Below are 17,149 nucleotides of genomic sequence, written 5' to 3'. Positions count from 1 at the left end.
TCACCTGTTGAAATTGTAAATGAAAAAATTTACAAAAGTTCTACATTTTTGCGAAAATACATATGAGAAATGGTGTTTAGGGCTTTGCTTTTATTTGAAAAACTTCTCTTACAGCTTTTATTCATCTATAATAGCAGAATAGGGGATATAATTTCTTCTGGACGTTTTTCACATTGAAGTCAGTTATGTAAAAAAGTAAAGTGAAATAAATATTAGGATTTAAATAATTTAGAGTATGCATTGAGTAGATTTGCATTTGAATCATACTTATCAGGTGTGAAATTACTTATATTATGTACACATAAGAAAAAGGGTCATTTGATAAATAATTAATTAATATTTTTGTATGTTTAAGAATAAGAATTTCAGTAATATGATATATTGCTAATCTACAGCACATTGGAGCATATATTTGTCTTATATAATAACTCCCTAGTTTTGTTTGGATAGCTATTACTTACATAAAAACATACATTACAAACAAGGTCGAAATGTACGTCGGCCCTTCAAAGTAAAATCTCAAAATTCTAATAACACAGTAATAAGAGCCACTGTTAGAAAACATCTTAATGCTCTGAAAAACACATCTATTCACGACTCGAGTAAATAAAGGCAAACCAAACACTAATGAGCTCCTAGTTGTAAACTGATTATAGATCTATTCACTCACGTCCCTTCTTGTAAAGTGATCGCCGTACATTAGTGTGAGTGATACTCGAACTTACAAGATGTCAGTGTGCTCGAGACGTATAACTCAAGAGTAAATATAGCAAAAAAAAAAACACAAAATAGATATGATCTATTATCTCGTTTGTAATTGTTAAACAACGTTTTAAAGTGGAGGCTCCTTCGTGAGTGAATAGATCTAGGTATATTATAATTTGTAATTGGTAACACAAAGATCATTAATTAAAAAAAAATTGGCAAATTAAGTAAGTAAATAAAAACGCTAATTAAAAAAGACCAAGAACGCCTTATTGAGAAACATGAAATGAAGACTGATCAAGAGAAGCTTTTAAAGGATGAAACAAACTGAACAGGAAAAATAAAAATACCACATATTCACAAAAATTACAAAATTCTACAAAAACTTGTATTTCAGACAAAATACATAAACGAGACTGACCTAAAAAGGACGACGGTGTGCCACATATTCTAAAAGAGTAGATGGACAAATCCATTAAAGTACAGAAATGAAGTGCTAATGGATTTTAATAACGTCGTCATACTTATACTAAAATATATTTACGAAGATATATTACAAATACAACTCAATAAGTGAACGTACACGATAATACTTATGCACAAATACATAGGTAAACAGAGAGAGAAATAAACAACACGAACCTAACAGTCTATTATCTAATACATATGTCCAAAGTATACGTAAAGGTTTTAAAATTTAAAGGTATACGTAAAGTTTTTAATTACCTTTACGTATACTTTGGACATTCAGATGGAGAATTCTCCATCTGAATGAACATACATCTAGTTCCTTATTTTTAAAGATAAGTCTTTGATAATAATAAAGAATATAATGTACCTACCACTTCGCTATTGTTTCCCTACAACGAGGTAATTCATTCAATTCCAAATTCTGAAGTTTAATTTTAATATATTTGTATGTATAATACATCATCATTTTGAGAATTATTCGTTAGAGGGTGGTACATAAGATCTACTATCTATATTTCCTGTATGCTGCCAAGCCACATTCATAGCTGCACCTTTTGGCCTCTACTAAAGCGCAAATTGCAAAGACGATCAAGAGAAGCACACTGCATTAAATACTACAGAATACGAAATAGAACAATCAGATAGCGCATGAGAGAAGATGATGTCATGTCAAATTAGTAAAGTCACGTGATAATGAACCTGGTACTAAACAAAGCAACAGTTTCCGTTTTACCAGAAATGTAAAAACGGTGCGCAGGCTTCCACTTTCAAACCATTTATGAGTTGGATGATATTAAAGTAAGAGCAGGAAAAAAAGTATATTGTTATTATTAAGATATATTTCTCTTTCTATTCTCATCCACCAGTTGCGTCTTCGGTTAAGATCAATAGATCTTTAATGAAGATGCTGGTCCAACCCGGTTCTTGAGATTAATTTGTGTTTATTATTTGTCTTAAGTAAGAAGGCGTCGAAACAAATCATGACGAAACTTTTATGTATCGGGTCAATGTCTAGCAGATGCCTTTCTATAAATCCGAATTGGAGTAGCATGTTGGTGATGGTACACTATACATGTACCTAATATATATAATATATATGCTTCAAAATCTGGAAGGAACAGGAAGCTTTTGCTCTGAGATAAGTCAAGAATACAAAAGAATTACTAAATCAACTCGCAAATATTTAATTTTTTTTTCTTAACTAAGCACTATACAAATAGCTCATATATATCATATTATCAGGAACAAATATAATAACATAAATAATATAATAAAACAGTATACGTGCTCGGTGCTTTATAAGCATAATAAGTTTTGAAAAAAATATCTCTGGCGTAAATAATTCCGATATATACCGGTTACAGTACATACATATAAAGTGCTAAGAACAAATAACGTTATGAGCACTGAAAGGCGCATAGCCGTTGTATTAGAAATTCAATTACTTCAGACGCAAGCTCTGGTAAAGACAAATTCGATTTCGAGCGTTACGCTTTTGCCTTCATTTCGTACTAGTATAATTGCAACAAAACTAGAACTTTTTTATAAGTAATAGATAGTTAAGTGACTTTTTCTATAGAGACTATAGACCACTATAGATTAACGTAAGTATTAACATCTATAGGAATCGCTTTTAGTATTACACTTGAAAATAGGCCACGAAAAGTATAGTTGAGCTAGAAAGAGACAACTTTTTAAGGATTAAAGCTAAACATTTAAATACATTTAATGAGATATTGCGTTATGTAGTTTTATTATCACAATAAAACTATTAGTACCATTAGAAACCACTTTGATTTGTAAATAGTAGTATAGTTTTAAATAAAGACCACGCTTTGAGCTCTGCGGCATTTTTATGAATACAGACACCTGTATTAGTGAACGAAACCATTGACGTCATAGGTTTTAGCGCAGGCGCATTGACCAGCCTCGCCATCGCATACGAAGGGATGAGAACGCGTGTCGCAGTTTCTAACGGCGGACGTTCCTAGTCGCAGCTTGAAGCCACCGAAACGCGGGAAACCGGTGAGTTACTTAAATTAAAATAATTTATGTAGATTTTAGTAGTTACTCACAATTTTGGATACATATATAATTATTGGAAATGATGTCTAGTCTTCAGCTTTCTGAATAAGTTGTGTTCAGTTTTGTACCGTCTAACGTAGGAATTTAGGAACATTAAATGCCGACGCACAACGCCACTATGAACATTTCTAAGCTTCTTGAAGTAATTTTATACTTTACACATTTTGGTAATACAGCTCACGTACACTATTATTTTTGGCTTATCGGCTAGGAAACATTATTCAATTGGATTCTTTTTCAAAAAAATTACTGTAACAAAATAAAATGTTATTTCAAGTTTAATTAAAAATTAAGATTTTTTAAATTTAGACAAACTTAATAGCACTACGATATCTGTAGTGCTCTTTCGCCGATAATTAAGAGTAAGTCTAATTAAATTAAAATGATTACTTAATTAATTACATCGATACCGTTCTCATCAAGATTTAATTTTTATGTCGTTTATTAATTTAAAATTTATCACTAATTTAAACACGAATAAATTTTATTTTCGAATATATATCATATTTATAATATAAACAAATAATGATTTAATGTTATGGGGTTTGGACTAATTTATTTTTAAGAAATAGTTATTTTAAAAATGTACTTATAATCGTAATCGGTATATGATGCTGGCTGACGATCTCCGGTTCGCATGGGCCGAATAAGATGTTCTTGTGAGTGCTAATGCTACCAAAAGAGTTGTCGTCTTAAATTGGATGTCATTGCCAAGAATGAAGTACAATAGTCAAGTCGGATTTCTTTTGTTAAGACGGCCATGAAGTTAATTTGATCTCAGTTGATAAGATCGGACTAAGACGGCACACAACAGAAAGAATTCACTATCTATAATCTTCGTTCTGAATCGCCAAGTTTTAAAAAAACATTTTTGATAACATTTTGATTTTCGGTTTAGTTATATTTTAAGTATTTACTTCCCTGTTATAACCGAATTGGAATTATTAGACGATTTGCGTATTATAAATTAAATTTTAGCAATAAGTCTCAATTAAAACAGAGACAACGAATTGAAATTAATAAACTTTGCAGTTACATGACTACTAATTTGTAACTTGTTCTGATCTGACCATATGCTGCTTGAACTTAATGGTAATTACAGTAAAAAATATTTTAAAAGGTATACCTTTTTAAAGCAGTATCAAATTTTCGAAAATATTCTTAAGCAACTGATCAATGAAACAAGAAAAATTTACGGATCCAGTAGGTGCAGAGTCGCCTTGGTTGTTGTAGATTAATTTTTCTTATATTTTTAAAAATGAAAAACCGACACCACTCGCAATATAGCATTCAATATTATTTGATATTGACTGTATTTTAAGTATAGCTAATTATGCCCAAGCAAACCATGTGCAGTCGACCGTGATATCCAAGATATAATGGTGCCTTTTGTTCCTCTAATTACGCCTTATTTATTATTTTTCCTGGAACGGAATAATACAAAGCGTTGTTATTCTATTGTAAAAGTTTGATTAGGTTCAAATTATATGACGCTGTAAAATTTTCCATTTAAGGGTAAGTCTAATATGTTTTGCGTATTAAAAATATTAACGGTTCCTTTAACCATTTTTTGATTTAATAGCGCCTGATAGCTTAGACACAACTTATATGAAAGATATATTTAAATATCTTATTGACGAATGACTCTTAGATAATAATAGAAGGAAGCTTTCTTTGTGCCTGATAACAATTCGGAAATGCTCCAATATTTTGTAAAATTTTTTGTAATGATCTCATCATTTGAGCGTCTTTTTCGTCTTCAGAAGCTCTATATACGCCATTGTAAATATCATGTCAAAGGGAACGCGTAGTGTAATTTGGACCCATCTGTTTTAAAAAGGCACTGATTGGTAAAAATATAAGTATTCTTGTTTTTTGCCACTTGTTCTGTAGCATTTTGCACAGTTGTCGTGATTTTTTTGGATTCTCCTTTAAACCTCGTTATATTTCCCGAAAATAAAATGTTTTTACATAAAAAATAAAAAAAAAATCCTATTTTTCAATGTCGCTTTGAAGTTTCTTAATAAGATCTATATATAACCATAATGCCAACATCTCCAATAGCCGACCTGAGTGGTGATTAAATTGAAATTAAATTCAGTCCAGCAGATATTTTATCAATGGATAATTATTATCTTCGTAATTATGTAAATAATATTTAATATTTACATGTAAAATGATATCTGCATTTGTTTTTAGTAGAATATAAGATAGTTTAACATTTGCTATGCAAAGTAATTTTATAAGTAAGTTACATAATCTAAGCAGTAAGTTTCTTTTTCCAATTAAGGCAACAACTTTTTATGCAATTGAATAGAAACTTTAAAAGTATTATACTTAGTAGTTTCAGAGCGGATGTGGGTAGATGTTTTATTTTATATAACAATTGTTTTGTACTTACACGTATTTGCACGATTGTGCTTTTTAAGTATCCATTTTTTTAAATTGTTAGTTTGATTTTATATGAATCCTTCATTTATATTTTTAATTAATTATAACGTTTATGGTTGCAGTAGTAAATTACAATTTATTAATTACTTTTTAATTATTAATACGAGTGTGTACGCGGTTACCCAATAAAAGACCAAATTAAAAGATCGAGAGACACTGCAATTTTCGAAAACTGATGTTGGTTAATTGGTGTGTTTGTTTTTGCGGACGTTTTTCATATCATGAGACTATTAAGGACAAACATACATAAATATACCATATATATATTTTCACGACCTATTCTTATTAAAATCAATAACTTTATTTTTAGGTAATAAATGTTGTACGTATATGTAGAGCGCTTGGGTCGATTGTGAATTATGGTCACTTTTATCTCATTTTTTAAAAATACTACTACAAATGATAACTACAAAATCTAGCTTAACTAAACCTGAGCCACTATCCATAGGACAGAATGGTAAGATGGCGTTTTACAGTATACTGTGAAATAATAAAACAAAAATTTGAGCATTTGTTTAATTTACGAAAACGTTTATTTTTTATTTTTATTTTTACATCTAACTCTTTTATATAATTTCTTCTAATATTCGCTTTTACTGAGACTAACGAGATGATTTATAAAAATATAAATTGCCAACTTGCATTAGCGTAAATACTGCAAAGTTTCTTGGAAACTTTTGCTCGCCTTGTTAAAAAAGAATTCTTTAATATTTTCTTGAGAAATTTGCTTTATTTTTTCATTTGTGTCATATAATTTATTGTTTTAGTTTATATTATCCACATATTGTTAAATAATTCTTTTTGTCCTTGTCTCTTATGCAAGGAATTGTATTTTTTATCAAAATAAAAATGAGATGGTAACAATTCAATTGGTTATTACTGGACGATATAACATTGATGAAGTCCGGCACGACGACTCCTCAAGTGACTTACAAGAGGTTAACGGAAACCAATCTAATGTCAGTGGAGCTTGTAGCTCTGTCGGCCGGAGATTACTTGCATAATAGAGATTGGTGTGTACATTAATCTTATTTTATAGTCTTTGTCGTATTTTCCGAGCGGAGAGATGATTAGGTATCTACGACGTACAAAGAATGATGGCAGACCACTCTACGTCCTTTTGTGATCGTTATAAAAGTATCGTGGTATCAATTTACGAGGACGCCTTATAGGGCTTTCTTAATTAAATTGGTATTGGAAATTTTATATTCAATACCAAGAATAGGATTTTAATAATACAGCATTAATCCGGATAGTTGTTTAAGGTGTGGTAAATAAATGTTATTATTAAATATGTATATGAAAATACATTGTAATAGAATTAAGTTGTATAAAGAGAATTACACATAAGGGTTTGCTTAAGCTGGATATGTAAACAATGGATTCATCAAATTGAAGCTTAACCGGACTTTGGATCAGTTTAGATTAAAAGCTGACAAATCTCCCTACTTAAGGGATATTCATTTACTTCATAAATTATTGTATCACTGCCGTAGATGGACAGATACGATTACTTTATTATACTTAATAATTGTAAACGTAATTTTTTCTTCATTTTAAATAATCACAATTATTAATTTATTTATTCGTGAGTTTAGTTTTTATGTTGAAGTTTGAATTAATGGTTTCATGTTCTTTTGATTTAGTTTGAAGTAAAGTTACAAAATAAAATGACACATCCACACAGCGTCAGGTTGTTACATTTTAAAGTTTCGTTTGTCCCGTTGTCTTTGTTGTCGTTATAGTAAAACCAAAACCTTTCACATCGTGGAACTAAAGTAGGACGTAGCTAGCGCTGAAAATCGTAACAATGAAAAATAAGAGCACTTTTAAATAAGGCTTGGATTTTTAACATATATTGAAACAAGCGTAGTGTTTGTGTTGCGTGTTTGCGTTATATTTTGCTTTAAATATTACGATCTTACTGGAAGTTGGCTTACCAGGTTTCTAACGATATATACTTATGTGTTGCCGTTTGGCAGTTCTTTTAGATCCATCTATTAATATTTACGGACATTTACCAAGTAGCTCATTTACGCATTAGCATACCCGATAAATAAAAAGTAAACACTGATTAAATAAAATTGATAGAATATTTAAAATTGTTAGTCGTTGTTTTAGTATTATTATTGAAATAATAAATAAAATAATGACATAATTGATTTTAATAAACTTTGTAATAATATACAGAATAGAAAGCGAATAGTTAAACAACATTCACCATCAAACATACATTATTATTTATTGTGCCAAATTTATGATAAAGTTATGGTCAAACAGTGTCGAAGTCTATAATTTCAATCAGCGTTATACCATCCAGTTTAATATATTAATGTGAAATGCATTCTCGATTTTTCGAAGGATTAGAATACTCTAAAATTTAAATGATTAGGTATGTCACGAATAAATGATAAATAAATACGTATAATATCAAACCCTCGTCAATGTCAATAAATAATTATTGGAGGCTGTTCTTGATAAGTGCGAACTTCTGACGTGATATGGCTATAATTGGATAAATAATTGCTTCATCCCAATTTCAAACATTGTTTGTTATTTTCCTACTACATAATTTTAGATTTCTGTAGTCATAGTTACAATAAAGAAGTTGATTAAAATACTCAAATCCTTCTAGTTTTACATAATCACTTTTCTTCCTTATATTTAAGAGATAATATAATTTAGTATAAAGTTACTATTATTATAATGTTTATTAAGAAATATGCAAGGTAGTTCAATTATTGCATATCGCGTAATAATGTCAAGGCTGTGTGAAACAATGTATTAAATTTGAAAAGTATCCTTATAAATATATAAAAAAACAAAACGGATATAATTAGCAAAGAAATTGTGACGACGATTTAAATTATTATGAACGGTCGATGAAGATTTATATGTAGGTACATCATAGTTTACTCTATTAATTTTAATCGATTTTCTTTTAAATATCTTATGTAATGACGAGTTCCAGTGATATTTAAAAATAATATTCTAAACACACGATATTCGAATGAAATGAACTACAGCGTCAACATTCGAAAGAGATTGATTCGTTCGACAACAAACACAATATTCGTATACATAGCGACTGGTTCAGAAGTTCACCGGGACACGGGTGTGAGGGCGGTGAACTGGGTCACCAGAACAGCATCGAGTGCTGCCGCAACTGGAGCAGATTTTAAAATCTATAAATTGCTCCACTTGTTGATCCTGTTATTGTTTTGGATTATTTTACGTTTTCGTATTTTATATTGTAGTGGATGGATGTGAATTTTTATTTATTTATTTTTTAAATAAGCCTAGTTATCTATATATCAGTTTTTGTTTTATGTAAAAGCATTTTTATTAATATAATTACATCGTAATTAACGTTTGTAATTATTTTATCACTACTTGAATCTAATCAGGATTATTATTTTATGTTTCATTTTTCGGATTTCATTTTTAGTGTTATGTTAAAAAGTGAAACATAATGTCTTTGCATTAAGTAATAATAACTTTTGAATTTATGTTACTTCTTGTAAATTCACTTAAATGTAAAGCTTTGAATACTTTTTGGTGGAAATTCTCTTTTTATTTTATACTTTAGTAGTAAAGTAGACTGATAATTTTAGGACCAACCCTCTGCCATTTATTTCCCCGGCTGGCAAAGGGATGTTGACGCGATTTACTCGTTGGCGGTGCGTCAAATTGAATATTAATTTAAATTACACGAGCCCTCATTTTTATCTCAGTTTTGTAAAAATATTTACTTTTAACCTTTTACACTATTTTTGAAGAAGACCTTATGCTCGTATATATTTGACATACCATTTCAAAACACGTGTAATGCAGAAACATTACAATATAAATTATTTTTATAAGGCAGAGGAAACATAAAATCTTAGATTTTAAGACTGATGATTAGTATCTATATAGTGTACATTATGCATTACTATTTGCCATGCCAATGCCAATGCCAGAGGGGACAGCTTAGCGTCAGGTAGTCAATATGGCATTGTCTTTCTTTTGTTGCAGCACACATATCAACTTTGTTTAATAACAAGTTGCTTAGTATACGGTTATACGCTTACTATGACTTTTCTTAAATTATCTGATTGCAACTTTTATTTTTCATTGATCATTTTGATAGAATCAGTGATATCATCATTGAATGTAAAAGATGTGATCGTTGTATGTATACGAGACGCAAGGATAAGCTTATAACTCCAAGTTTCCGCCTCTTTAAAATCAATAAATGCTTCTTGGGGAAAAGTATTCTTTTCTATAATCAGATTCTGTAGATATTCTGTAGATATTCATCTTAACTTTGCCGATTCATAATGTGTAAGAAAAACATTAATGAAAAAAAGGATTCAATACAAGATTATAAGTATGAAAAAAAGGCGTGGAGCTAATAGTTGTTGTTCTAGGCATGATGTATATATATATTAATATTATAAATGTAAAAGTTCCGCTGTCTGTTGCTCTTTAATGACCAAACCGATGAACCGAATTTGATAAAATTGGGTATGAAGCAAACAAACTCCAAAAAGGACAGGCTACTTTTTTTGCATAACATATGATAACAAAACACTGATATGCAAGCGAAGCCGTGGGCGACAACTAGTACACATATACAATTGTACTTAACTAACGTAACTTTTTGTGTTAAATGTTAAAAACGATTAACACCTGAGTTTCATGAAGGTTCTTCTCAGTAGAATCTACATTCCTGTACCGTGCTAGCTGCACTTAATATAGTCTAACAAACCCTATATAAAAAAAAAAATAACACGAATGACTAACCTATACTTCTCAGTTCAGTATATAACTTAATCAAGTAGACAAGAAATATTGTAATACATAGAGAGTTAAAACGTATATAAGTTCAGTAAATACCACCACCGATACGAATAGAATCGAACCTAATCGACCGACAGTCAACCGAACATTAAACCCGTTACTAAGCGTTCTGCCGTATTTATGTGATTTCGCTCGGTCCTGGTTGAGGAGAGGGTAGTTTTTGTAAGAATAGTTTGTCAAAGATGTTTGTAAAAGCCTTCTTGAATATAGAACATTTTTATTTTGATTTACAAAAGGATTGTATTGTTTATGTAACTTATTTTTTTGTTCAACAGACACAAGCAACCAAGATGAAATCAGCAGTGATATTGGCGTTATTGGTTGTCACATGTTCGCGTGTTCTATCGGCCCCGATAGCGCACAATACAGGTATGTTTTTGACTGATGATTGTTATTTTTATAATTTTTATAAGCCACCCTTCCACCTAAATTCTATGAGGATTATTCTATTATTAACTTTTTTCATAATATTCGAACATAATCAAAGTATAAATATAAGTTTTTAATCTATAAAAACTCAATTCGTATTCCACTTGGGAGCTGTTGAAAACCGACTTATGATACGCTATTTTGATCGTTTCTTTTGTCAAAACATCCAGAAGTGCTCTTGATCAATTTCTTTTGTTTGTTTGTATCTCATTGTGTAGAGATGAAAATCTGGATCGTCGGTAACAAAATAAGCCCGCAATTTTATATACTCGTAAGTAATTTAGGAATTATTTATAACAGGCAGGACAGTGATTATTTATGTAGAGTTGTTTTATGTACTTTGTTATTTAGTCTGCAAATAAGGACAGACCCTTTCGCCATACGTTAGGGACAAGTGTTTACTCGGTGTTAGAGAGCTACGTTTAGAACTGAATCCGCAACGTTAATTCTGTGACATATGTATCTCTTCTAAATAAGTGTTTATGTTATTGTTGAAATATTAAAAACATAAAAATATAGTCTTATTATTAAAAAAAAAACATGTTCTTTTATACCCGTGAAAAGAATAAATGTTGCGTTTTAAGGTGCTTCATGGCATTGCTAGTTTTCTTCCCAACATTTTACTAACTAAAAAAGTCTTGATTTATTTATACATATATTTATATTTTATATATTAATTGACGGCATTTTTCATTTATTAATACATTGAGATGCTTAAAATATTTTTATTATTATGTTATTGTTTAATTCTAACGAAATGTTAAGTGTAATTCATTTTATGACCCAAAAGGTGTACAAAGAAAAATCATATTAAATAACAGCTTCAAATTTATATAAAGGAAAAAATATCGCTGTAAAATAGGTCACAGGCTCCTAGATTATTCAAGCTCACGACGCCCCCAACTATTTTTAGCGCTGCGAAATTGAAACTGTCAGGCTTTATACGTTGCATTATAAAAAAATAATGACATTCATTCTTTAATAATATTACTTTGTTTTCACATTAACGCCGATGGCAAATTTCTAAAGTAATTGCGTTCTGATTCCGAATTACATTTCAGGAAGAAAATTATTACTTTTCTTTCGTTTTGTACACGAATGTCACGAAACATGATTAAATTTGGTGCTTAAGCTCCAGTTTGAAGTTAAGTGTTTGTCTCACAAACTCTTTAGTGTAATTTATCGCATTATAAGCTTTAAACTGTATAAAGTTAGTCCGTAACGTTGTGAGTTAGTTGGATTTAGTGACTTTGCTCTTAGTTATATTTTACTGCCCTTCGTATATTCGCCTGGGTGTTGTGTTTATTCACTAGAAATTCTCACTCAAGAGTAACATATTGACGAAAGATGTTATCATGTTAAGAAAAAAAAATAGATTTTATTACTAGAGACTAAAGAAAGGTTTATTAAATCTTTGGAGGTAACAACGATCATTCGAGACCAAAACTATTAGTGATTATATTGACAGGTAACAAATACTATTAATAGATTATATTAACTACTTTTGATATATATGTAATGACAATTACTCTATTAATTCGGTACGAATATTTTTTTTCCATATACGGCAATACATTTTAATAGATGTAGATATAATGCCAATATGTAATTAAAATAAATCTCATAATTATAGTCATTTATAATTTTATAGTTGGAATACACACATGCTTTGAATTCGTCTTTCAATAATTATGTGTATCTGCTATGGATTCAGACACATTCTATTTAAACTTAAGAGAGGTAAGAGTGACTTTGTACGTACCATCCACTCATCACATATTCTATCGATAAACAGTAATACTAAGCGGGGTGAGTGATATTTTAAAGAAAATTCTTAGAAAATTATGAAGTTTAAATGTTATCATAATAGTATATAATTTATTTAATTTCGGGCTTCGTGTATCCCACACTATTGGTGCGATCAAGTGATAAACTAACAAATATCATTTGTAACGCAACTCTCACTGTAAGTATAGGATTACTTCATAGTTATCAATCTTACAAACTGCTACGTGACAATATAGTTCATAAATATCTACGAAATAATTGTATGTATATAAATAGGCAAACCAAAAGCATTTTCCTGTGTGTTTAACGATTTTCGGTACTTTAGCGTTCGATGAGCTTCAGTCTTATAAACAAAGGAAATAAAACAAATCAATTATCAGTAACTACATATATGATATAATATGGACCACTGTGCCAACACCGTGACAATTAATTATAAAGTTAAATTAGTTTACATTAATTTACACTCCGAGTAAACTTTCAGTCCAGTCTCGATACATAATTATTTTCATAATTACTTTATTTAATCATTGAATAAAAAAAATTGCTATATTTACCAACGTATGATTATTCTGAAAATAATAAGTTTAAATAACGTTACGTATATTAATTAATGAAATAAGAAGTCTTATTTATAAAGCATTTAGACGCATTAAATTACAAGTTTTAATTTAATTGAATTTAACTAACACCTCGCTCCGACTTCACATGCGTCCAATTTTGTCTTAAAGAATAAAAATAAAATTTTACCATTTTCTATATATCATTATGTAAAAAACTATTCTTATAGCCTGTTATCCAACTCTCCGTTATGCAGCGAACATTTTTTTCTGGTTGAACCCTGTTTGGAATCGTTATTTTCTTTAACAATAATTCAAAAGATACATATATAAACATTTCGTTTTTATGATGAAGCATGAAACTGTAAAATTAATTTTTAGTAATTTATAGATATAAATTTGTGTAAGAATCAAAATTAATAACTAAAGTTCTTTTGTTTTAAAAACGACTAACAGTGTAGATATTATTTATATGAAACCAATGTATATGTAATAATTAATCATATGATATTAATACCCTTTTGGCAATTACATTATTCAGCATAGGGTGGCGGATATTTCGTTTCTTTCAGAAATTTTCGTCGTGGCGCTCTGATAAGCTTTATTGCAAGAGTGCAATTAAGTATAGTACAACACAACTTAGATGTAGCATCTGCAAATTCAATAAAACCGATTACTGATGATTTACACAACCAATAGAAATAGCACCCTATACCCATGATATTCCTAAACACTAATAGAAAGTGAAATAATCATAATATTAAGATCACTTATTTTGAGATCTGTTAGAAAGGGGAAAATACCTAGAGTTGAGACTAAAATATATCTATTGACTATTTCAAAGCTAACAATGTATAAATGATTAAAATTATAAACATGATGATGATGTAAGTAACTCATAATATAATAGTATTTTATTTTACTTTATTATAAGTAAAACAAAAGTAAGGCTCTAAAATAAATCTTGGCAGGGATTATTTCACAAAAGGTAAACTTTCATTTGCTCATTCATCCCTTATTTTAATTAACCTTTACAATTGGATTTATCTTCTTGTTATTTTCTATTTTTGTAAAAGAAAACATCGACAATATCAACCCAGTCTATTATTTCTGTTGAACCTGTAATAATACTGGTTTTCACTCTTTATAATAAACCGTAACAATACGATCTATTGTCGCTTCGGTAAGTGATGATAACGTGGGCTGATAAATGTTTCATTTAGAAATAAACAAATATTTTCATGTGAATCGAACTATAAAATTCACGAAATTAATATTAAAAAATAAAAATTTTATAAATAAAAAAAAACCGCCTTCAAAAATGAACTAAAAAGAAAAAAATAATCAGTTACATCCATATCCAATTTACGATTTTTTAATCACCTCTCAAAGTCGGTGCCAACATTGCTATATATGCATATAGGTACATAATACATACATACAAAAACTAAATCTATTTATTGTATAGATGACACCATTAGACAAACCTTACTATCGATACAAATTAAATGATTTCAATATAGGAATTTATTTACTTTGTTGGCACCGCCTTCAAAAGGTGATTAAAAAATCGTAAATTGGATATGGATGTAACTGATTATTTTTTTCTTTTTAGTTCATTTTTGAAGGCGGTTTTTTTTTATTTATAAAATTTTATTTACTGCTTTTCAGTATTTATAATTACAATTGGTAGTGTTTTTCATTCACTTTAATGCCGTTAATCATCGAGGAGTTCTCCTGGTAGTCCACCATCAGCTAGACTTCATCATAGGCATGTTTACTAACATCAATTGCTTGACGACTATCTTAAAGAAATAGAACTAAGCCCGTAAAATAGTTACTTACTAATAGGTTCTGATTACTAGTTGTGGTCTTCATCATCAGTTCCACTTCATCAAATGTCACTTTTCGTGAGCATATGACCAAGGCACTTTGAATAAAACCGAAATCACTATAGGTGTGCCTATAAAATTTGAGGAGTTCCCTCGATTTCTCCAGGATCCCATCATCAGATCCTGATCTCCTGACAATGGGACCACCTGTAAAACATGCCCTTTCAAACAAAAAAAGAATTGTCAAAATCGGCCCAGCCATCTTCGAGTAATTCGGTAACATACATAAAAAATAAAAAAAAAAAAAAAAAAAAAAAGGCCCCGACGAATTGAGAACCTCCTCCTTTTTTGAAGTCGGTTAAAAATAGATATGAATTTCCTCATAATAATAATTGCATATTTCATATAAATGTTATAATGTACTGTTGGCAATATGGTCGTCAATATATTTTGAATGGTTCCGTTTGTAGGACTAAAACTCTGCGAATGGTATGGTAGTGCACAACTACCGATTAGAAAATGTCGTATTATTAACTTAATTTTTAAGGTTTTAGAGATATATTAATATTCAGAAAAATGTTAATATTGATAACGTCCATTATCATAATATTAAAAACCACTGTTTTCATTTATGAGTGTAAGTTAGTACTTACTTAATGGAGAGGAAATTTACAATTTCATTAGTAGGTTAGTATGATATTAAAAATATTTATTTAACCATTTAGGTTTATCCATTTAATGTTTATTATCTAATCATATTATCGTAATTAAGAAATACTAAGAAGTAAATAAAAAAGTTTTATTTAAGAGTATAGCTTTCAGGGCTTTATTATATTTTTTATATTAAATATCTATTTTATAAAAAAGTTAAAGGCAGGCTGAAAAGTAACCCGTCTTACGATCAGTAGTGACCATCGCCCGGTGTGTCATATTAACTATTCTTTACATCGATAATGCGCTGCCGACGTTGGATACTAAGATGTTATTCCTCTTGTGCCTCTAATAGTGAATTCTTATTATACTTAGGGCTTAATGATTGAGTGTGTAACTTACTCACACTTGCTCAATCATTCATCAATCCAGAACACAACACTAACAATAACTAAGTATTGCGTTTAACGTGTATGTATGTGCCGCATTGAATAAAACCATACTAGCCAATAAAAATACTGTAATAAATACATAAGATACAATAAATATATGTTGGAGCGAATATCGTATTATGAACAAATATATTTCTATATACTCAGTACAATTTGCACGTATTTATTTAATTTTATTTTCCAGTTACATAGTAACTTTTAGACTGGTATCTATTGTGTAATTAGTGTTATAATTACATTACGAAGGGCGTTTCCAAATGTGACCTTTAGACACGAGTTGTTAGTCGCTAAACACGTGCAAAAACGGAAGATAATGAAAATACACGCCTACGCTTCTAAAACCTCGTTATTCCCCTTCATCAGTGAGGCCGTAAGCCAATCTAATAGCTAATATTAAACAAGAACGAACGATCCTTTATTTCGAAAGTAACAGGATCACATAGATGTAATTTGATATAAAAGTAGTCTTATTATTCAATTGTTTTTTAACCGACTTCAAAAAGGAGGAGGTTATCAATCGTTTGTTTTTTTTTGTAGCTAGCTAGCTACATTATATAATCTTAAATCGACTTTTAAGTAATCTATGGTTTTTCATTTCATTTTACTTAGGAGAAAACTAAAAAATATTTTGCATACATAAATTTAATTTTTAAATTTGAATTATTTTTCTTACTTTTCAGTGCATGTTAATTTGTTTTGAAATAGTGGTTTGTTCGAAGTCAACTTTTCTTTTTGCTTAAATTTTTTCTTTATACAAAGCTGTAGCTGTATACAATAAAATACTTTATTCAAAGCTCCTTCTGAAATCAATATTTTTACTGTCAAAAGTTACATTTATATAAATCATTTATTAAAAATATATAAAATAATTTGTTTTCAA

The 17,149-nt window shown here is 29.4% G+C and overlaps 1 protein-coding gene across 2 annotated transcripts in view; it reads left to right on the top strand.

Annotated features, from left to right (window-relative positions):
- The first annotated feature begins 3,094 nt into the window (after positions 1-3,094).
- Positions 3,095-17,149, top strand: part of LOC124532354 — a 46,657-nt gene continuing 32,602 nt past the window's right edge. For both annotated transcript variants that reach the window (XM_047107242.1, XM_047107241.1), the window contains exons 1-2: positions 3,095-3,201; positions 10,833-10,926. In XM_047107242.1, the coding sequence (XP_046963198.1) occupies positions 10,848-10,926 (79 nt within the window). In that variant the 5' untranslated portion in view covers positions 3,095-3,201; positions 10,833-10,847. The remainder of the gene's footprint in view (positions 3,202-10,832; positions 10,927-17,149) is intronic.

Source organism: Vanessa cardui, chromosome 9 (genome assembly GCF_905220365.1).
Source record: "Vanessa cardui chromosome 9, ilVanCard2.1, whole genome shotgun sequence".
Lineage (NCBI taxonomy): Eukaryota > Metazoa > Arthropoda > Insecta > Lepidoptera > Nymphalidae > Vanessa > Vanessa cardui.
This window is presented reverse-complemented; position numbering and strand designations above follow the sequence as displayed.